The 23,183-nt window shown below is 40.1% G+C and overlaps 1 protein-coding gene across 2 annotated transcripts in view; it reads left to right on the forward strand.

Annotated features, from left to right (window-relative positions):
* Positions 1-23,183, forward strand: part of TGFBR3 (transforming growth factor beta receptor 3) — a 121,188-nt gene that overhangs the window by 95,827 nt on the left and 2,178 nt on the right. The window contains exons 8-16 of one of the 2 annotated variants that reach the window (XM_074596862.1): positions 3,567-3,756; positions 5,021-5,346; positions 6,241-6,390; positions 8,173-8,304; positions 8,559-8,726; positions 11,447-11,746; positions 12,590-12,710; positions 16,788-16,829; positions 18,914-19,021. In XM_074596862.1, the coding sequence (XP_074452963.1) occupies positions 3,567-3,756; positions 5,021-5,346; positions 6,241-6,390; positions 8,173-8,304; positions 8,559-8,726; positions 11,447-11,746; positions 12,590-12,710; positions 16,788-16,829; positions 18,914-19,021 (1,537 nt within the window). The remainder of the gene's footprint in view (positions 1-3,566; positions 3,757-5,020; positions 5,347-6,240; positions 6,391-8,172; positions 8,305-8,558; positions 8,727-11,446; positions 11,747-12,589; positions 12,711-16,787; positions 16,830-18,913; positions 19,022-23,183) is intronic. The other variant, XM_074596863.1, reaches the window with a different exon arrangement.

The raw sequence follows: 23,183 nt of genomic DNA on the forward strand, positions 1-23,183 counted from the left end.
ACGGATAGGAAAGGATGTTCTGGTCATTCTATGGGTCCTAAATAATCAACCCTTAAAGAGGAAGGTCAAGGTTAGTTGCCCAGGATTACTGCACTTGTGAGCAGAAGGGCAAAAACCAATGCTTGAGTTGAAAGTTTCATTCTGGGTTATTACATAAAATTCACCACTCTGTATTTAGGCCTATATGGGTCTGCTTGCACAGGGCAGAGAATTGTGGATTAGTTCACTTCATGCTTTGAGATAGTTAAAGTACCATATTTCATATCCATGAAGCTACCTCTTTATGGATGATGAATTTTCAAGGAGAGGAATTCTAAAGGATTTTAAAGTGTCTCAAGTACTGCACTTGAGTATAGAAAAGCAAGGCTGCTATTCTTTTTAAAGTTCTTTATTAATTATTGAAAGTTATAAGTAAAAAGTGTAAGTGAAAATTCTTTCTGTAACGAGGGGTGGAAGGTAACATTTTATTTAGACTAACAAAAAGAGAAAGTAATACTATATATGGAAACTTCAGTGTATAAAAGACTTTGTATATTTATGTTAGGATTTGTGAGTAACTGTTTGCTATATTGCTTCATTTATATAGATGCTTCATTTTCTGAATGTGTGTTTGTTCCCCTTTATTTAGGGGGGAGTGTGGGAGGGAACTAAACACCTCCATGTCATTAAAAAGCCTGTACATCCAGTACTTAGGATCTGTTCATATCTCTATTAAGCTGAAGGCCGTCTTTCCAAGCCCAAATTTAGACAATGCATAAAAACATTACTAAACAATTAGGTAATGTTTCACAATGTTCTTTTTATTAGTTGAATCGGTTCCATGCACTTCAATTTTCCTAACTTCTTGCCCTCAGTACGAATCAGAATTGTCTTGAGGGGATTGGCAAACAGAGAGGGAAAGGTTAGCGCTAAGCTGCCTCAAACCCAGGACTGTGAGTTATTAAGGTCTAAGTTCATAGACAAAAAATGAAAAAGGCTTTTTAGGTCATCTAGCTCATCTCCCAGCTTGCTGTGTTTCTTGAAACTCTGAAATAGAATGGACACAAAACCAAGTTAAAATGGGAATAGTTTAGGTAAAGTAATTGCACATAATTCACACGCACCACTTTCCTCCCAGGCTGTGTTTAACCCCTGTGTGCAGTCTGTCCTTACATCAGCCCCCGTGCGGTGCTCGTGTGTTTCTGTGCTTGTGGACTATCTGGTCCTTTGGGTTCGGTGTCCTTTTACAAAGCTGTGGGTTCCCCAGTGGAAGAAGAAGCCAAACTGCAGAAAGAAAATAAATGTGTTGAGGGGCAAAGAGCGAGAGAGGTGAAATGCACAGAACAACCCTGCGAGTGTTTCAAAAGGTTGGAGGGGCTGTTCTTCACATGAGAACAACTGCCCACCGGTTTCTGAAATGGTCTCTCTCTGTTGGGAGTAGGTTAGTAGGTGGCTCTGATTGCCTGGTTTCATACACTGCGAGTGACGGTGGTGGCAGGGCAGACAAATGAAGGAAGGTCCGTCTATTCCTGCAAGCCTTTATGCTCGGTTTTGTTTCATTGAGGCAATGCAGGACTGAACATTTAGAGGCTCAGCGTGGAGTGGAGAGGCATAAACAAGCCCTGGAAATGGTCAGGTGCCAGCTAGGACAGTAAAATTCTGAGATAATATTTGTTCAGCTGCCTCCTCATGACAAAAAAGAAAAGGAAAGCAGAGAGGGAGATCCAGCAAAGTTGGGATAGAATAATAGTTCCAACCAGTCAAAGCTGTGTGGTAATACGAAAATGTGTGATAAATCATGACCAGATTTGTATCTGTTGAAGAATAAAAGATTATTTGATCCAAAACAGTAATTAGGCACTAAAATTTAGGATACCTATTGCTTCCTTTTTGTTTCTTATCTTCAGTGGCCTTTGCTAGTTGTTGGTAATTGTACTGGTAACAGTATCCTCAAACCAAGACACTCTGCAACTAAAATTCCCTCTAACTTCGGTTTTGAAGCTGTGAGTGTTTAAAGGATGCAGGACTGGGTCATTAGGAAGAAATGAGGGAGGGAGCTAAAAGTAAACCGTGCCATTCCGGTGGGACTGACGGACGTCCTGAGCTGTATTCACTGGTTCGTTCAAAAGCTCCGTTTCTGAGGTCAGGTACAGAGGTGCAACCGAGCTCTGTGATGTTGGGCAGCAGGTCCCTATGACCACTGCCTAAAAGCAATCTGGGCAAAAGATATCAGTACAGTCAGTCTTTTGACATTCTAGAGTGAAAGACAATTAAGATTTGTTCACGTTGAGGGAAACCAATGGGGTCTTAAAATAAATAAATGCAGCCTATATGATGAAGGTGATCAGGCGTGGAAATAAACGTGTTTGCTGTAGAGCATTCAATAGTATCATCTGCATATAGAAAATGCATTTAATCACACTGCGGGAATCATTGAGAAGCGGGTGGTCGTGCCTTTCCTGCCGTGTGTATGTTCAGCTTGTTCTGTAGTCATTGACGTGATTGTTGTAGTGATAATGGTAATGTTGTGCATGTAAAAATAAATATGTGTCTATTTAGCTTTGTGTGAATACATGTTTAAGTTTAAGATGCCAAGCACTTAAAAGAAAGTTAAAGTGTAATACCAGTGAATATTTTCTAACTGCCCCTCTAACAGCTAGACATGTTTGTTATATTCTTTTGACATGCCCATTTGGACAACAAAATTTGAAATTTTGCAAAACGTTTACAGTAAAGCGAAAGCTAACTGACTGTGTGACTCATCTGTATTCCATGGCCAACTTTGACGAACCGTTATTTGTAAATTATTTAATAATAAGACGAAGAGGTCGGCAAGTGCATTTATGAGTTTGCTGTATCGATGTGTTTGTGTAAAACTGCTTTTGTAAATTGAATTTTAAATTCTATTTGTGTGCAGAAAATAAATGTTGTCTTTTAAGTAGTTTGGCCTTGCATAAATGTACACGCTCTCACTTATTGCTCTATTAAGCATTTAATTGAGTCCTGTTTAACATACTCAGCGTTTTGCAGGAGGCACACAATGTTTCTAGTATGACGCGCATTCAGAGAGGCACAGATTGTCCTCGGTGCTAGCTGACTTTAAAGCATAAAGGTGTCAGCTCTACTTCATGAGCATGCTGGTTTTGCCTTTTTCAGTAATGCTCATTTGAACCAAGGTTTCCCCACATGTAGCTTAAGAAGTGCTCTAATCAAAGAAATTAAGGGGACATTTGGAAAATCAGTTGTCATCTTGAGTTCACCTCACCTCAGAAGTCATTTAAACTCAGTTTTGAAGCAAATATGGCATTATACAAATGGCTGTAAATATGTCCGTGTCTCGCTTAGGGATTAACAGTTTCTGACTACTTTGATTTATTGTACTCCAGGCAGAGGCCAGGGGGAAGGGGGGGCTTTTCTCCATGTGTGCAGCAGTTCTGTGGCTAAGGTGGCAGAGTTTGGTTTCTTTCCCAGGTGTTCTCAGTTTGCTGTTATTTAATAGAGTAAAAAACATGTTCAGTCACTGTCACTATTCCATTTTAAGTATCCTTAAATGGTAAATCATGAACCAAGTTCTTCTTTGTTTGCAGACATCAAATAGTATTGGTTTTGGAAAGGAAACAGAACGATCCATGACTATGAGTAAATCAGTAATACCTGACATTCCCTCATCGCATGAGAGTTTGATCAAGTGGGCTTATGAGCATAACTATAGTCCAGTTACTTCCTACACAAAAGCTCCTGTTGCTAACAGATTTCATCTGCAGCTTGAAGATACAGGTAAGCTTGAAAGATGGACTTTTAGCATATAGAAAAAAATATATCTTGTATTTCCAGGAATATGATGGCTTGAAAGGTGCTTTCTCAGTTCTGAAGCTTTTTTGTGGGGGCTTGCACTACTTTCACTGCTCATCATCAAGAATTCTAGTAATATCTATGAATGCTGGTTAAAAAAAATAATCTGTGGCTTTTTGATGAGAAAAGTCCAGGCAAATTGTGTTATTTCCTGCAATGTTGGTGGAATTAAATGGTTATAGTTTATCCAACTCACAGGCCGTTATAGCTGACCATGCTCAGCGTTCACTGGAAGAGACTTCAGCAACTGAATAGCTCGTTAGTTAATAAATCCAGCATGGATTAATTTATTTTTTTCTTTCCCCAAAGTATCGGCATAATGTTTCCTTGAGAAAATTAAATAAACTTTTAAATTGTTTACAGACGAAACTGGCTTACCAAAAAATCTGAGCAAATGGAATAAATACAACTGTTAAAAAAAACAAAATCTAATTATTTGGCTGAAGTCTAAATGTACTCTGCTGATGTAAAGATATCTGGGTCCATTGAAGCTAGTGGTGTTGCATCTGCTTTTTCACTAATTCTGACTTTCAATCAATGAAAATATTGTTTAGCTGTTTTGATAAAGCTTATGTTCACATTAATTTTATCAATTGCACTCTCATGGGTTACAGATAATTATCTGCTTGGGCCAGATGTTGAGATTTCTGTCCTGAGCAGTCGTGTGTATGAGCCAGGAGATAGTGTTCTCATTTACTCCCAACAAAGTTAACTCTTGTTTAACTTCACTCTGGTTATGTCAGTAGCTCCACAACAGCGGAGTGACTGAGTTCATGATAGGGTAGGTAATGGCAGAATTTCACCCAATGATTTGTACTTAGGCTATTTCAGCAGCATTAAAATAGTGTATTTGCTGAATGGGATGTTTCTTTTACCTCTGTGGTTGCCTTTTGCATTTAATAGGCCCACTCCTCAAGGCTCATTTTCAACTCTTAGTGAGGCAGATATATAGCAGGGACTAAATATACCAAGATTAGATACCTCGGTAACAACTAAAGCCTTGGTGGAGGAGCTGTGGCTAGTTACCTGAAAAGTGCAAAGATGCTGGTCTGGATGTCCTTCAAGAGCTTCCTTTCTGGATAATACTCTTTTTTTGTATGAAAATGATTAGGTCTGAAGACTTTTATGAAAATTATTGAATAACCTAATGTTCTTTCTCCCCCCCGCCTTGGTTTTTTTTTTTTTTTAGAAGAGATGAATGATGAAGAAGACCATTCCCTTCCTCCAGAGCTGACAGAATTGCTCGGTGCGAACCCACTGCCTGCCCCAAAGAATCCTGCATTAAGTGATGGCCTGACTTTTCCTTTTCACATTAACAGAGGAAGGCATGACACAGTGGGAGAAGGAATCTTCCCATCTAGGGATTCAGTGGATACATTAATAAATCATGACTTTGAGCATTCCCTCTCGAAACACAAAGAACCGGAAGAGGTTCAGGGCAGTGCTGGTGTAGCCCTGTCAATAAAGTGCGATGAGAAAGTCATGACAGTAGCTGTAGAAAAAGACTCTCTGCAGGTTGGTGTGATCTCTTATTCTCAAATTTGGGCAGGCTTTTTTGGGCAGTCCATTTTGTTTCATAGAATCATAGAATCATTTGGGTTGGTAAACACCTTTAAGATCATTGAGTCCAACTGTAAACCTAACGCTGCCAAGTCCACCAATAACCATGTTCGGAAGTGCGACATCTATGTGTCTTCTAAATACCTCCAGGAATGGTGACTCAGCCACTTCCCTGGGTAGCTTGTTCCAATGCTTGATAACCTCTTCAGTGAAAAAATTTTTCCTATTTGTATTTCAATCAAAAAAAAAACCATTCTAAGATCTACAGGCATCACCACCCAGCTCCCCAAAAAAATAGTTTGGTGAGGAAACTTTACTGTAGATATTCCTTGCTATAACTTAGGGTCATGTTTCCTCTTCCCAACAATATGGTAGTTTGTAGAGGGATTCCTGATGAAAGTTTTGCAGGGTTGGTTCTGTCAAAAAATTACTGTGCTCGACCATCAGTCTGAGTTTTTAATCTCCAAAGTACAAAGAAGCTGCTTTTGATAGCTGTGTGAGACCTGAATAGATCTCTTTACCAACTACCAGCTGACAGGTTGCTTGTGTCCATTTGCATTGTGGAAAAGAGCCTGATACAGACAGCATTTTTAGCTCATTTCAGACTAAACAGTGTCAGCATTATTAATCAGCAGATTAATAATGAACCTGTTGTTTTCTTTGTTCCATGTTACATTTATTCCCTGTCTGTCATGTATAACAGCATTTTGAGAGTGACCTTCCCTGGATGTCCGTACAATGAACTTCACTTCCTCCTCTCAGCAGTCATGAGCAGTATTCTGAGCTGCACTTTAAGCAAGAGCCTGACACAATTGTGTTTCAGCCACTCACAAAACGCCTTTGTTTCAGGCTAGCGGCTACACAAGGACAGAACTCTCGCTGCTGGATCACTCTTGCAAAGCCAGGATGAATGGTACCCATTTCATTTTGGAGTCTTTGCTGAACAAATGTGGGACTCGGACAGCATATATCTTCAACAAGATTGTTTATTTTAACTCTGTGAGTATTTTACAAAGAGGAGCCTTTGCGCTGCACATCATAGGGGTACAAGGAAGCCATTGTAGTTAGCTTTAGTCTTAGCAAAAAGGGGGCATCCTGATCTTTTCCTGTCTAGCTCAAACCTCGTTGCAGCTACAGGCCCTGTATTCAAGTAGGTATGAAGGCTGCACATTCAGTGTGCTTCTGTGGAGAGATAGTATCCCAAAGGAAAAAGGAGGAGTTGGAGTTAAATACTTTTATAAAACTGCATGGCTGCACTTTGGGGACCATCTGTACCAATCTCGGAGAAGTTGTACCAGCTTTCGCTATGCAGCTTTGATGTACTGGTACATAAGCAGTGCTACGTAGCTGTAAGGAGGAATAGGAATGAAGGTTTGTGATTGCACAAAGCAATACCATTTAATTCATATGCTGAATTATTTTAAGTGAACTTTCTTTTTTCCAAAACTGTGTGTGAAAAAGGCTTTCAAAATGTGAGGAAAAGACATTATCTGTTCATGCTTCTCTCTTATAATTTGGATTCATATTTGCTATCAGTTGATATATGTGATGAAGGGACTCCAAGTATTTGTATATGAGTGATGATGCTAAGGAGCCCACTTAGGTTCTAAGCGACTGTTTCCAGACTGGCTCAGCTTATGAGCTTGAGTACAGTGCAGCTAATCTGGGTTGGAAGGTAATGACACGTTTCTCTTGCTGGAGCTTTCCAGTACAGAGAAGTAACCCTGGCAAATGATGGAAAGCCTGTGGTCCAACCCAAACACAGCTAAAGCAATCTGATCTGACCTTGCCTGGGTAAAACCGTTCTATACTGGCAAGTCTGTAGCACCTAACTTTAGAAACAGTCCCAAACCAAGGCTGTGGATAGAAACATCTCCAAACTACGGAACTGCACGTGTGTGGAGCTAAATACTGTCATTGTCCCTATATTCTATTATGGCTCGAACTAAAATGGATATTTGCCTCCTCTCCATCGTATCTTTTAATAGTCTTGGCTACTCACTTAAATTCCGAATCATGTATGGTATCTCTCAGAATGTGGGAATGTTTCTCCTAAAAAATAAACCCCATGCAGTGGAGTCTCAAAGAGTGTATATGTCACTTCTTAGCAGTTGCTCTATGTCCAAGAAAACAAAGATGAAGTCCTGGAAGGGAGGGAGCTAGCTGAGGAGCTGCAGGGCATACAGAAGCAGAGTGTAGAATATTGGAAACCAAAACCAGGAATTTTCAGTTGAAGAAATGGAGAAGTGTGCAGAGGAGGGAAAAAAAAAAAAGCAGTAGAAATTCAGAGCAAAACAACAGAAAAATGAAGAAAGGGACATCGTGGTTTTGGGTGTACATTTCTGAAAAAAATATGCAAATGACAGAAGAGAAAATCCATTAATGACCCTAATACTTTCAGTGATTTTCTGTGAGCACATTAAGGAAAACTGCAAGTTGCAAAAAATCACTTTAGAAACTGGTTTCTTTTTCCAGTGTTGGTTATAGAAATACTACAAATAGAATGGAAATGCTAGGGTTCTCATTCAGACACCAGCACCCAGACTGGTGTCTTTACTGGCTCTGAATTCTGGAAAAAAACTAAGGGGCATTCTCTAAATATAACCTACATGTCTTACGTGCTCAGCACAAAGCTGTTTAAGACGTGTTTTCACTGTCTGCTTAGCTGGTGCGCTTCTTCTGGCCTTTGCATTGTTCTGGAGAGAGGAGAAAATAATAACCATGACGAGAGAATGCTCAGTTATCACCTAATTTTATGCGTTTGCGATACCTTTTGTGCAGATTGTCATTCAGCTGTCATCGCCAGCTGAAAGCAGCGGCTTTGATGATGATGACATGGAATCAGGTGATAATGGATTTCCAGGGGATGCTGATGAGGGAGAAGTTGCTTTCTCGAGCTGGCCTGAAATAGCGGTATGTTACTCTCGGGTTTGCACCTGACAATAGAGAAATGCCTATTGTAATTTAGGAACTTTTCATAAATTACACTAATTCTATAGCAATTAATTTGTCTTTTAACACATTTCTCTCACTTCTATTTCTTGTGGCCCTGTGGAGGATTTGCACTAAGTTGATGGGATGTGGGTGGGCACTCCAAATTCGTCCTTAACCAGCCGCCACTCCCAACTCAGAATGTATTTGTATTGTTTGGGTTTTTTTCATTTCAGTTTAATTGCACGCTGCACCAGCCAGAGGATGACAGAGGCATGTTCTGGCCTCCTGAGCCACACATCACCAATGTGACCTTCAACATGGAGCTGTACAAAACAGACCTGTTCCTCGCTCCCTCCCAGGGACTCTTCTCTGTTGCTGAGAATGGGCCAATATATGTAGAGGTAACAAACTGAAAAAAGCTTTCAAACTAACGGAAATATTTTGCAAGGCCGTGCAGCAGAGCCAGATCTGTTCTTGTCAGTTGAAAGGTCTCATTGTGCAGTTGCTTTAGCCAGACAGGTAGGTGCTTTGGTGGCTGCAGAGAACAGAAACCATGGGGTAAGAATCAGGACAATGTTTTGGGTCAAAACGAAAGGATTCCTGCAAAATAGATGAATTTAACTACAAGGTAAATTGGTCATTCTTGCCAAATCTGCTTTTCTCTGCAGAACTTAAAGGTGGTCTCTGAGCTCTTGCTCTGAACTGGCATTTCCTGATGAAGACTTCAGGGCCTATTTTATTGAGTAATGTGGCTGAACCTCATCTGAAAGATGCAGACATGCAAAAAATTATTACAAGTGTCTGTTTTCCATATGCTAGTGTTCTCGGGTTACACAGTTAATATAGATTCTGATCTCTCTGTGATCCACTTAGACCAGTTACATTCCTTTTGAATGCTATCACACAAGATCCAACAACTTTAGATAAATAAGACCAGCAAAGACAACAGCCAGGTACCCTTGTCTTCAGATGCATTTTGGACCTGGTAATATTTCCAGGTGTTGCGAAGTTGCTTGTGAAATCTGGGGAATTTCAAACCAATTCAGTCAGTGTTTCTAAAGGTAGTCACGTGACCAGATTTTTGCATTTTTTAAATAAAGGTATGGATTAATAAATACAACATTGGCAATGAAGTAGTATCACTAGTTTATAGATGAGCGAATCACGAGTGGTGAGCTAGGGGCTTGTAAGACCAGGAAAATGAATATATTGACCGAAGCAGTGCTGTTCCATGTTTCTCCGGCCCAAATTAGTTCCTCTTTGTTGAGCCCATGCCGCACATGGTAAGTGTAGTGGCCCATTTGAGATTGGTGCAGTTTTCTTCATTGTTTCAGTGTGCTGTGTCTCTTCCTCATTCTCTACCCGGTGAAAGGTACTTGAGACAATTGAAGCAAAAAGAAAGTGTCACCCTCAGTTAAGAATACGTTTATAAAGGACACGTTATTTTTTTCATTTGGATAAAACTGTCTGCTTCCTTCAGCAATCTGGGATGAATCCCCCGGCTGTGAGCTCTTTGAATTTGTCTGGTTCTGGAGCTGGAACTGTTTATTCAGACAGATGTTCTGATTTCTTCATCACCTGTCCTGGCAGAAGCCTTTTTTTTCTGTTTCTCCTTCTTGCACAGTGGAAAATCTGTATCTGTTTTGAACTTCTGTGACTCCCTTTTTAGCTGACACAGATTTTTTTCAAATTTTTTTCATTTTTGTTTCTGTTTTGCTTTTGTTATTAATAAGTATATTTTGGTTTTTTGGTCCATAAATTGCTTAGGTCATAATCTGTAAGAACTCGATACCTCCCTTTTCCTTCTCTGCTAAAAATGTTTCTTGTGTTTGAATCTTTTGGCTTTTTTCCTTTGTTTCTCTACTGTCGTTTTCTTATCATATTTTGGTCTCCTTTTCCTCTTAGTTCTCTTCTTTCCTTGAGATATCATTCATCCTTTTATTTTCCTGATGGTGTTTCATGATACTGTAGTATGCCTGTCCTCCGTGCCATAATCTCTTTTTTAACTAGTTTACACCATCAGCTTGTTTATCTGTCAGTATCTGTGGCTTGACTTTCATTCATCCATCCTTATTTCTGTTCTTTTTAGAAGATGGTCGTTCTTGCTTAGATGCTACAGCACATCCCTTCATCTCTAATTTGATTGCTGCTCACATAAGGGAGAGAAAAAATGAGAAGTGCCTTTATTCACTGCACAACTTACAGCATCCAAAAATTTCTGTATAGAGCACAGGAAAATTTGGCAGGGTCTTCCTTAAATATACATGCAGCACGTAAGGATTAAATACACATTTAAGGCACATTTCTTCTAAGAATGAAATTATTTCTTGTGGAACTGTTTTCATCAAGCAGTGTTAATGGTTAGGCACATCACTTCTGTTGTTTATTAAGAGCAACATGCTTCATTTGTTACAAATTCCATTTACATTTTTTTTCCTAATTATTCTGTAGCATTTGTTGTCTGCATTCCAGTCCAGCTGAACAACATCAGTGCCCTGGAAGTTTGCAGTCTTCATTATTTTTCATAAAAGAATATGAATTTCAGACTTACAGTAAACTAAATGGATCATTTCACAAGAAATTAGGGCTTTTTAGGAGCCTCCCCCACCCCCCCAGTTCAGGAATGCCACCCACACGTCAGACCATGACCTCTTTTCTGCCTCTGCATTCCTCTCCTGGCTGGGGGTGTTTCTCTGTTGTGTCTGTTGCTTTTTTTTCCTTTTTCATTAAAGTTTCAAAGAGATACAATGAGGTGGAATTAATAATTGACTTCCATACAGCTTTATTATAGTCTGTGTGTCTAAGGAAAGCAGTGCCATCTGAGGTGGCATTCGCAGTCATTAACTACGTGTCTGATCTGGACTGGGTTTTTCCGCTGCTTTCGGAAAGATAAGGGGTTGCTGTATTTATGCACGGTTTTGCTATTAAACAGCTGCTGGTCTTGAAACCAAAGATTTTCTGTCTCTCACTTTGACAGTCTACCCGTAACATTTAGCCTTCAAAATAGTTCAGATTGGAAGTGGCACTGGAAAACTGCTTAAAAAACTGTTGATAATGTTAATGAAATGTGAACTAAAAATGTCATTTCTGAGATCTTACCATCTCTCTCTTTTTACTGCAGGTGTCCGTGACTAAAGCTGACAGATCCTTGGGCTTTGCCATTCAAACATGCTTTGTTTCCCCGTTTTCAAATCCAGATAGAATGTCTGACTACACCATTATAGAAAACATTTGTCCTAAAGATGAATCTGTTAAATTCTACAGCATTGAGAAGGTGAACTTTCCAATACCACATGCACAGAAGGACAAAAAAAGATTTAGCTTTGTGTTTAAACCAATGTTCAACATCTCACTGCTATTTCTTCACTGCGAGTTGACTTTGTGTACAAATAAAGACAAAGATACTCAAGGACTGCCAAAGGTCAGTAATTTATTAAAGTCTAAACTTCTGATTTAGGTGAAAATAAGATATTTTTTTCATCTGAACTTTGAAGTGAATAAACTGTTTTCTGTGGAATTGATGTGATGAACACGATATTTCTAGGCTCAAGATTTTAATAGATAAGAGTTATGATGCTATGCATTTTGACTGCATAATGTTACAGTTACTGTTTACATTTCATTAGGTGGTTACGTGGCATAAATAGAAATTGCTTTTTATTACGCAAGTGGTTCAGATTTATCTTTGCTATCAATATCCAAACCACAAACAACATTAGCTTTCGTTTCCAAAGACATGCGTAATATCAGATAACTGATTGTTACAACAGAGAATTACCAGATTTTGCTTTATAACTAATGGAAATGGCTGTAAATTAGTTTTTAAAGAATGTGTTCTAAGAATTTGGAATTTATTTTTACTTTGGGGTTTATGCACATCCCCCTTAAAATGTGGGGTTTTTTAAAGATGATTTGTTATTGTTGATCAGCATATGTGTTGGTGGCCACGGTTTTGGCTGTCAGATTTTTAGAAAACATTTATCCTAAGATCAAATAGTTACTATTACTGAATTTCAATAGTAACACCTCGTAAAGGTTAGGGGATCCTTAATGAAGGCAAATGTTGTGTCCTGAAGCACAGCTAAGAATTACCTTTGCCAGTACATTACACAGGGGTTGTTTGGAGGTTTTCTTCTCTTTTTTCAGTAGATAATATTTACCAAAATATTTACCAAAAACTGATAATGAGGCAACTGTGCAGCTGGCACAGCTGTCCTGGCAGACAAGTGACTCTGGCCTCACACACTGTTTTTTCCACCTGCAGTGCATCCCTCCTGATGAAGCTTGCACCTCTCTCAATGTGGATATGATCTTGGCCATGATGCACAACAAGAAAACCTTCACCAAGCCCCTTGTGGTAATAACACATGAAGGAAAAACAGAAGGTATGAAAATGAGCTTGAACTGTTTAATAAAGCCATATATATTATATTGTGTAACATACAACTGCTTGAAATCAGGGAGTACTCCAAGCTTGTGGCATTGTATAATCTTGTGGCGATACTGTGTTTGTAAGGTATTATTTGTTTAAACATTTCCCTGGCAGCAATCATCACGGCAGTTCATTGCCATTTTTTAACTGTCTTTATTCGTCTCTGGACATGTGGTTTTGCCAGGAATACTGTACTACACAACAATATGGGTTTCAGAAGTATGAATATAGCAGTAGCTCTTCCAGCAACTTCTTGTTGCCCAGAGATCAAAGGCAGTGCTCTGCTCTCTGCTGTATCATTTCTTTCTTGTGCTTGTATATATATATTTAGGAATTTCTTGTAGATATATATTTAGGAATTGCTTGTAGATGTATATTTAGGAATAACAACAATGGAATTACAAAGTCTTGAAGACGCTAAAGCCTGATAAGTTTGTAAAGAAATGGGGTGGCCACCGGAGAGATGCTCATTAGGCTGTAAAACTATTAAGAGCAAAAGATGAGCTGCACAAATGTATTTTAGCTCCGCGCTGGTGGGGCTTGTTTGATTATGTAATCTTTATGGAAAAAAGCCATGAGTGTGGCTAGTAACTGGTTGAAGGAGTTCGAAAGACTGAAGAGCGTTACGAGATAATGCCGAACGGCATGATGAGACTGTACTCTAGCTGAAGAACATGCCCCGTGAGTGATGGGAAATAAGAACTGTTTTCACAGTTTCACTTAATTTGAAAGTTCTCAGTGAATCCCTCTGACAACAGCATCAGTCATGCTTTGATGCATTCATAGAAGAAAATATATATGTGCACTATTTTTTCTTTTTGTATTAGCACGGGAGTTTAATCAGAAGCTTTCGTGGCTTCACGTGCACATCAGAATCTTCCAGTTGTGTCCAAAGGCTGTTTGACCTTTGGAATGCTTTTGAGGGAGCGTCAAAAGGATGGGGATCAGAAGTCCATTAACCTTTGTTGTACAGTGGGTGCTTTTTAGTCTTCAAACAATTTAAAGTACAATACAGCATTTCTAGGGGACATAAGCAACAACTGTTTCTGTTGAATTATGCAAGTCAGCTCATGGTTGGGTTTTTTTTACAAATTTATTAATACAGATCAAATCCACTATGATCTAAAGGCAAGTATTTGATGTGTCAAAGTGGTACATTTAAAGCTGTGCTTTGGACATAATTCTGGGCTTTTTCTTTCTGCAAAGCTCTTATTTTACTTTTTTTTTTCAGTGGTTATTCTATTGTGAATGAGTAAATCCTGGAACTGAAGTTCAGTTTTCAATAGACAGACTCGTACTCTGAGCTCTCTTGCCCTTCCGATGTGTGGAGCATTGTGCGCAGCTCCCATCTTGGGCTCCACTCAGAATGTTGTCTTTGTCAGAGGCACAAGGTCTTAGTGTGCAAAGATGAGCTAAATTTATAAAGATTAGTTACAAGACAACAGTGTAATAGAGTATTTTGTTGCATTGTGAGTGATTTAGTCTAATTGTGGGATGTTTGGTGGAAATCTCCCCAGCGTATCACAGCTTTCAGGCATAATACAAAGTGGCGCATGAACAACGTAGCTTTGTTGGTATGCAGTTGTTCTGCAAGGAATCTAGCAACCCCTTTTTAAAAGCCAGATGCCGTTGTTGGCCAATACATGAACCTAAGATACGAGGAGAAATTATATTGCATTACTGAAAAGGAGAATTTGCATCTCAGAGGTGGCGTTCTTCATTTTCTTTCATGTGAGCAGGCCAGCTTTCATTGTTGTAAAGCATATTGCGTGAGTTACTGCCATTGGATCTGCTCCCCAAGCTAAACGTAGAAGTCACGCCCTTGACACTTCAAAAGTCAGAACACACTGGTCATTGCAAAAGTGTCACTTTTTTTTCTTCAGGTGTAAGCTTATGACTGTCATTGACTGTAACAGAAATCACAACTGTGTATCTAAATGAGAATAACTCTTCCTCCCCTCCTAATTTTATTAGTTATTTACAAGCTCAGTTGCTTACATTATTGCAGTAGATGCCAGTGGAAATGTCTGAAACCTAACTTCAAGCCACATTCTTTACCTTTGCATTCCTGCATTTCACACACGTGCTCTCCCCCACTTCAGTGAAAGGCATATGGATGGCCATTTAAATGCTAGAAAATACTTTTTCTTCTGTCTCATTGCTTAGATTTTTGCAAAGTGTGGAAACTTTATATTATTACTTCTACAGCAAAAGGAAATAAGGTCATAGAATGGAGGTCAAGTGAGCAGCTAACAAGTGCTGCTATCATGATAATTTCTAAAGGCTGGCTGCTGATGTTTTTAAATTAGATGCTTTTCCTGGACCTCAAGGATTCGCACTGCTTCTGTGTTGCTTTGAGCAAACCACATTAAAATACATGTAAGAACTGGAGGAGTGGGGAGAATTGATAATGGACTACACAGCCTATCATTAATTAGCAGACTTTATATTCTCTGTAGAGAAGCCAATGACAGAATAAGCATGGAAAATTCATTCTCCTCTCAGCTCAGAAGGCATTTTATTGGCAGTTGGGATATGCTAGTGGAGTGTTTGGACAATCTGATAGTGCCCTTACCCATGTTTGTACTGTTCAGTGCTCCTTGGTTTCAGTCCAGCCCTCCTCACAAATCTTGCATTCAGTTATGCTTTTGCTGTTAAGTGCGCCTGACGACTTTCCAGCTTATTTGTGCATGCACACACCCCCCCACCTCTCTCTGCTCTCACCTGTTTCCTACTACTGTTCCACCTGTTTCCTGCCATCCTGCCAAGAGTGACCTGGAAGAGATACTGATGTGTTAGAACAAGTGACAATAATGCATTTTTAAGAAGGAAATGCTCTTTTGGATATTGTAGGCACGTGTGTCTCAGAGCCTAATGATCTTGTAGGATATTGCTGGCAGTTTAGTTCTGCCGTTTGGGTTTTAAGAAGTTAGAGGCTGTAGTCTTGGTTTAAGAATACTTTAAATAAAGATATTTATTTTCCATGTTTTTGAGTCACTATGTTTACATAGCAATTAAACTTTGTTTTTCAGTTGCTAAAGATGCAAAAACAAGTATTGGGGCACCGTCTTGTCAAATCCTTTTATAGCTGTTGCACTGAACATACTCAGATAGGCCAGAATTGAAATGAGATCCCCAGGTTACTGGGCAATCCAGAAGCAAACTGCAGCTAACCAAACAGGTCCTCAGCTCTGAAGCCAGAATCTCTGGCTCTTCTGCTTGAGGTGACATTTTTGGAGAAAGATAAGAGAAGCCAGTGAAGCAAAAGAAGGGAAAATTCTTTGGTTTTTAACATGTGTTTACTTGTGTCTTTCTGTTACATGCTGATAATGATGATGATATTTGATATACTTGCCAAGAATAATAGCTTTGATAGAATAGCTGTGATCTTTTATTTCCTATATATAATTAAAAAAACAAAACAAAAAAACCACACAACTTCCAAGACAGAATACCAAGGAGGACTTAGGAAAATGTTTGAATCAACACATATTCATGCAATTTGGACAAAGCAGGGTGTATCATGCCATAACACTGACTTATCTTTAGAGGTGATGGTCAGTGCTTGGTGGGTTTTTTGGGTTTGGGGGTTTTTTTTTGTGATTTAGCACGCTGGTATCTCATGTTTGTGATTAACGAGTAGTCAGATGAATGTAATAACCTTAAACCAGCCTTTGCAATCTGTGCTCTTGAAGAGCACCACATAGGGATAACCAGAATCACCACAGGTCAGACCTGGTGGCATCTTGGGTGGGAAAGGTTGCAGTGCACTTGCCAGCAAAATGTACGTTGCATGAGCTATACTGCAGGTACGTTCCTCCGAGGAATGATTAATATATGAGTAGAATTTTTCTGAGCTGAGCAAGATTACTGAATTTGGAATGGTTTTCCTGAAGTTCCTGGGTTGTAAGAATTACAATTAACATCTTTCTGTCAGGTCAGATCCTCAAGTTTGCTTGCATAGTTTGTAGGCTGTGTGTGGAACTCTGCCTGATTAATGTTTTGTGGTTTTGGTTTTGTTTTTTTTTAGATTTAGATCCTTCCCTTCCAAAGCCAAATGTGAGACAGCCACGTAAGTAACTCTTGAACCAATCTCTGTTAAGCCTTAAAATGTTTGTCTAGAAATTATTAGATCAATGAAGAAAATTATCCTCAAGTTTTCTGTGTGTGTGTGTGAAATTCTGGGACAGAACAGAATTCTGGCTGTATTGCTTATTGAGAGATTCCCATCAGCATTTAGAGAGAAGGGCTGTGACCTTTTGCACATGTGAAAATCAAATTTGGGAAAACACCATTGAGAGTCTCAGCCTTAGCAAGTTCAGTTGCAGGGGGAGGTGTGTGTTTGTATTATTTCCCCCTCCTTGGCTGAGGCCACTGCTTCTCCGTACCAGGGTCTCAGCAGCAATGCCATCTTAGGGAGCTGCTGTGTCCTACTCCATGCCTCACTCCTACCCTGCACTGCAGCTCGCCACATCCAGCCATCTGGCACCAGCACTTACAGGTCGTGCAGTAGATGAGATCACTGACTTGAGACGGAGTAACTTCTTTTGTTTTTTCTGTTGTCTTGGTGTAGTGAATTAACCAGGGTCACTTACTGACCCACGAAGGGAAGAAAAGAGAGAAGCGGCACTAGAAGACAATAATAAACAGGAAGATGAAGATGATTTGTAGCCAAAACCAAGTATGAATGGAGAAAAGGGAAGATTAGAAGAGGAAGTGCAAAGAAGCGTTTTTTCCTCTGCTCCTGTCCCTATGTCTTTGGGACTAAATTTGCTCAGAATAGCAAGGGATATAAGAAGTTATCCTTCTGCCACTTCAGCTTCCATATGACTTTCTCCTTTCCCCTGAGTTTCCTCCTAAGAGGAGAGGACATTGCCTGGTGCCTTGCGGAAAAAATAGTTGAGTTTAGGAGAGTCTTTTCTGTTTGCATTTAAAATGACCAGAGGCGACCAAAGGAATCAGAAATAGTCTCGTAGAAGAAAGAAGAGAAAAACCTTCTAAGCCACTGTCTGTCAGGTGTTGCATATACAAACTTGATCGCTGGCACCCCGAAATGGGTCCTGAAGACCCTTGCCAACAGGGGCTGCTGGAGAAGACATTTGTCAAAAGGGGAACAGCCCTGAGGATCTCAGGAGCTGTTGGGCTGGGGGATGTCCATAGGGACATCTGCTGGTTGCAGGAACGTGTAAAGTGAGGGTGTTGGTTGCATTCTGAGAACTGAAAATCCACTGAAGGATGCTACTGAGAAGATCCAGTCAGTTCATTTCCTGGCCAGCTTAGTCAGTAAAATGTTATTCACTGGCCTAAGCCATTTTGTGCACTGGGAGACATTAAAAATACTGAAACTAGAAATCAATTTTGTAAGAAACAGCTTCCCGAAATGATTGCTTATTATTTTATAGTCAGTCCAAAAGGACTGATTATTATTTTCTGAAGTATTTCTGATCACCAAAAATCACAAAAGCTGAAAGTTTCTCTGTTTGCATGGTTTAACACTGGGGGGCAACACATGGAACCAGATGCTGTGGTTCCTGCAAAAGGGCCTCTCCCCTCAAAAGTGATTTGCGTGTGTGTGTGTGTGTGGTTCTATTTTTGTGTTCTGGAATTAATTTCAGTTATTGAAAGCATTGCCAAATGTGAAAAACAATTGTTTCTATTTATGTTTTCGCTGACTTTTTGCTGGCATTTCTTCCCTCTTTACAGCAGTTCCGTTCTCCACCTAGATTTCAGACTGAACTTGCAGGAGATGTAGGGGAAAGTTTGCTTGAATGTTAGGGTATTTAAATGAAAAGCACTTTTTGCCAAAAATCTCAGCCTTTTTAAAACACATTTTTAAGATAAATGGATATTTAATTGCAAGCGAGTTATTAACAGCCAACCGAAAGTGCTTAATTTTTGCAACATTTTCCAGATTTGGGTGTGCTGAGATGGGGTTTTGCTTTGTGATGTGGAACAGTTGGTTGGACTGAAGCCAGTCTCTGAAAGCATCACTTTTATTTCCTTGATGCAAATCTGCTAGTCCGTTCCTTAAAATGGTGGTTAATTAACTATGAATTTTTAAAAAAACTCTTCCATGAAAGTGTAAGGGTGAATTTTTGCAAAACAGTATTTGCTACTGAAAATAAAAACTCCTTGTTATGTGTGTTTAACTTGTAGCTGTGTTCTACGGTCTGGACACGCTGACTGTGGTGGGCATTGCCTTTGCGGCGTTTGTGATTGGAGCCCTGCTAACAGGAGCACTCTGGTTTATCTACTCTCACACGGGTAAGTATGAGGGCTCTTACAGACCTCAGTGCAGACCATGCTGCAGGAAACGTGGTGAACTCTTGCAAGGTGGGAGGAAAGGGGAGGGGGGCCGGCAATGGCTATCCGGGACTTTCTTTCCTGCTCTCTGTTCTTATTAGGGTGTTTTCCAGCAACTCCTCCCTTGAGCCTGTTGGTGCGTATCAGCAGATTGATACCCACCCTTCCCTAAAGGGAGGTGTTACGTGTTATGAATATGATTTAAAATTTACTAAAATAATTTTAAACGCGAATCTTGAAAACTCACCTGGGACATGAGTAAAACTGACTATTCCTGGCTTGTGCATTATCATTAGTAGCATCTCTGTATTTCAAATTTAGTTAATATTTCAGTTAATGGATCCCTTTTGCTTCCCATACTCCTTTTTTTCAGAATTTTTTGCAGTTACTAAATTAGGCTGATGTGACTGGGAATGTGATGTGATCAGCACAAGGAGTGGTCCAAATAGCTAAGAGAATGCTGTATTTACATAGACATACTCGGAATATAACTAGACTTGGAAATGTTTCTTGGGCCTTGATTGCATAGAATTTTTGCCCTAATTATTTATTCCTCCGTTCTTCAACTGTTACATTAAATTGGAAGAATCCGTGTGTAATCTCAATAGCGTCCAACCAAATTACCAGGAATGTGCTTAAATTGGTGCAACCTTTATGCATAGATAGGTTTTTAGTATTTCCTCAGAATTTTTTTTTCCATACTAAACTAACTTAGCAGAAATATAATACTGTATTGGAAGAGGAGGGAGTTTTGGGAGCTTTTTGTTGCACATAATCTGCAAGGTGGTACAAAGACTGGACACTGATCGGGCCTTGATTTTCAGCCTCTGACCTTGTCTGCTATGGATTACAGAGTATCTCAGGATCGCTACAGCGTTGCTGGACTCCAGCTACTTCCACTTTTGACCTCGCCAGACCCTGCTAGGATCTCTGGGAGGTGGGGAGAATGTGAGGTCAATTACTCCAAACCTGTGCGGCTCTGGAACACTGGGATTCTCCCGTAACCCGCTGCAGGGTTCTTTCAGTGTCTAAAACCTCATGGAAGCTGTTTAGGAGTGAGAATCCGGCCCTGTCAGGTCAGAGCTTCTGTAAATATGACCCAGGAGCTTATGCTAATTTGGAAAAAAAAACTGTGGGTTTTTTTCCAGTTGGCAGTACAACTTTGTGTAAGCAGTTTAATACTTCTCAATGCATCAGCTGTATATGAAGCTTGTTTGGAATTGAGGCAAATGTGGAAAATTTAAAGGTTGTGCTAATATGTATAAATAGTATAATTCTGCCGCATATACTACTGAAACATTGTGAAAGAAAAGTAAGTGCAATTTCAATGAGTAAATGTGTAAGTTGAGAAGATAATTTCCAAATAGGTAGCCTTTATTCACAAAAAATTGAAACAATTGATAAATTAATATCGTTGGTCCTGCATTTGTGGATGTTCAATCTCTGTTCATACACAGAACCATCTAGAGATGCATGTTGTGTGTCAGCAGTCAAGGAACACTGGGAAGCCAACATGATAAATCCTTCAGCAACAATAGGACTTGGACCAATCCCATTAAAAGAATTATATTAACAAAGTGCATCAGTCATAGTGACCGTGTACAAGTAGTGGAGGGGGCAGCTGCTCTGGCTCTGTAGTTGAGAGATGAAAATAACTGGAAGAAAAGGCCAGACAAGAAGTAAGAAAGGAGAAGAAAACGAAGGGGACATTGTATCTCATCAGATCAGAGAATCACAGAAATGAAAAACAATATCTGTGAAGTAATCTGGTTCAGATTTTCAAAGGATTGTGAAAGTGAACCTGTGTTCCTGTGCACATGACTTTTCTGTGCATAACGTCTTGTATCTACAAAGCACAATTTGCGGCACAGTGCAGTGAAGGCTCTGGCAGGGACAGTCTCTTAGAAGATGACTGCTGTGGCAGACAAGATAATCCAGCTGCAGTGGAAACATTTTAGAGCTGGCTGCAGGCTTTTATTTAAAAAAAGGAGGGGGGAAAAAAGATAATCTAAATTTCATCTACAGAGTGACTGTCTTTTGCCATTAGAGAATTCATGCACTGCTGAATTGTGTTCTGAAATCGCACCATTTGTTGCAAGTAGCCCTGGGTTTCTAACACGTGATTTAGACCAAAGGTTGGAAAATATGAGTTCATTCTAAAACTGTGTTTTGGTGATATTCCGAGCACGGACAAAAGCTACTGCTGGTGAAGAATGTGCTTTAAAATGCTCTAGATTGTCTGCAACAGTTCAGCATGGAGTACAGATGTCCTAAGATACACAGGCAGTAGAGGAAGAGAGGAAGGGGGAAGCTAGGATTATGGCAATGGAGGAGCAGTTTTAGCTGACTTTTCTGCAAAGGACTCCATACTTTTGATCCTTTCTCCAGTTGGTTAAAGGACGTGAAAGGTGGCTGAAAGCTTTCCATAGCGGTGTTGGTTCTGCCCAGAGAGGACCCAATAACAAAGGGAAGGTAGCAGAGATTTGCCACAATTTGCCCAATTTACCTGGGAGGCTCATGAAGAAGCAAAAATTTTGTGGTGTAGACGGATGCAGAAACCCTTCAAAATTTAACGATGTAAATATCTGCCAGTGAAACATCTGCCTTAATAGGGATAATTGACTGTGTTTAGGAAGGGACATGCACAAGTCTCATTAGTTAATGAGGCTGCTAAACCAAGTAAAATGAATGCTGTGTTACAGAGAATATCAGTTGCTTCATTCACTTAGAAAGCGTGCTTTCCTTCTTCTCCAGGCAGTGTTGGAAGTTAACAGGATAAAATGTTCCAAAATCTGAGAAGTTAAAAGCGTCCCTCCTCCCCCACTTCTCCCTTTTTTATGGGATCTGATTTAAAATAAACTGACATAGCAACCAATTATATTTGGCAAATGGAGATAGAAAAGCAAACATTCAGACTTCCTGGACAGGGAGTACAACTGGCAGCTTTCCTAAGTGTGAATAATAAAGAGCATGCTGTTGCATTCAGATGGGTAAAAGCTTGTTTACTGTCAATAGATGAGACATGTCCAATTCGAGCAGTTCTGGTTCGGTAACATGAGATGCATGAAGCTGTTTACATGAGAGAGACAGATGGGGAATGCCTCTTCAGTGATAATTTACATTTCTCTACATCCTTTTCATGAATATTCTTAAAAATAATTTGCTACAGATTAGCTAGGTGTTGAGGAAATAAAACGTAGGAAAAATCAGCCAGTCCAAATGTAGCTGCTAGTCTGTGTTCATAATGTCACTGTGATTTGGATTTTTTTTCACTCAGGACATAGAGACTTTGTTATAGTCCCACAGGAGATTGTGGTGTATCAGAGCTGCTGGTCGTGCTCTAGAAATGAGGTGCTGCAGAGGCAACTGAATTACAGCAGGGGGAAGGGGGGTCCCATCCCAAACCGAAGGGAAGGTGCCTCCGAAGATGCTTTCCAGAGGAGCCGGGAGGAGTGGAGCAAGCTGTTGGGCTTGCAAGGGGACTCCGGCACTGCGCCTGCCACTTCGCCATAAAATAAAAACAGCATGTGTTTAGCTTATAAGTGAATTTATGGTTAAACGCGTACAGATTGTGTTGCCGTGCTGAGACTGACGCAGAGCTGTGTGCAGTCATGTGGTTTGTGAGATGGGTGACAGCTGAGCTGGAAGGAGGGCGGCCGGGGGCCCGGCCAGGGGAGCGGGGCGGCCACCGTGGCTTCTCCGGGCCCTGTCGCGGGCCGGGCGCCACCGGCTTGCTGTTTGCTGATGTTTGTGTTCCTGTGTTTTGCTTTAATGAAAGGGAGTTTGCTTATCACTGCCTTTATAAATATCTCCTGTAGTAGAAAAGGAAGGAAGACTTGTACACAAACAACTGGAGGAGAAGGGAGCAAGTCGGGAGGGGAAAACATCCAAACAAGGCTTATGAAAGCTTTTACAGCACCATGACACAGACATTGATTTTTATACAGTTTATTCTGATGGGCTGCAAAGTTGTTTCCAGTGCAAGTTAGAGCTGAAGCACATTTTGTTTGCAGATGGCTGGGGGTAGATTCTGACCTGCTGCGTGTGAGCAGAAATCTGCCGCTCATGGATGAGTTGCGCAGTAGATGAGTTGCACAGTGATTTCTTACGCTGGGAAAAAGAG

Source organism: Larus michahellis, chromosome 8 (genome assembly GCF_964199755.1).
Source record: "Larus michahellis chromosome 8, bLarMic1.1, whole genome shotgun sequence".
NCBI classification, from domain to species: Eukaryota; Metazoa; Chordata; class Aves; order Charadriiformes; family Laridae; genus Larus; species Larus michahellis.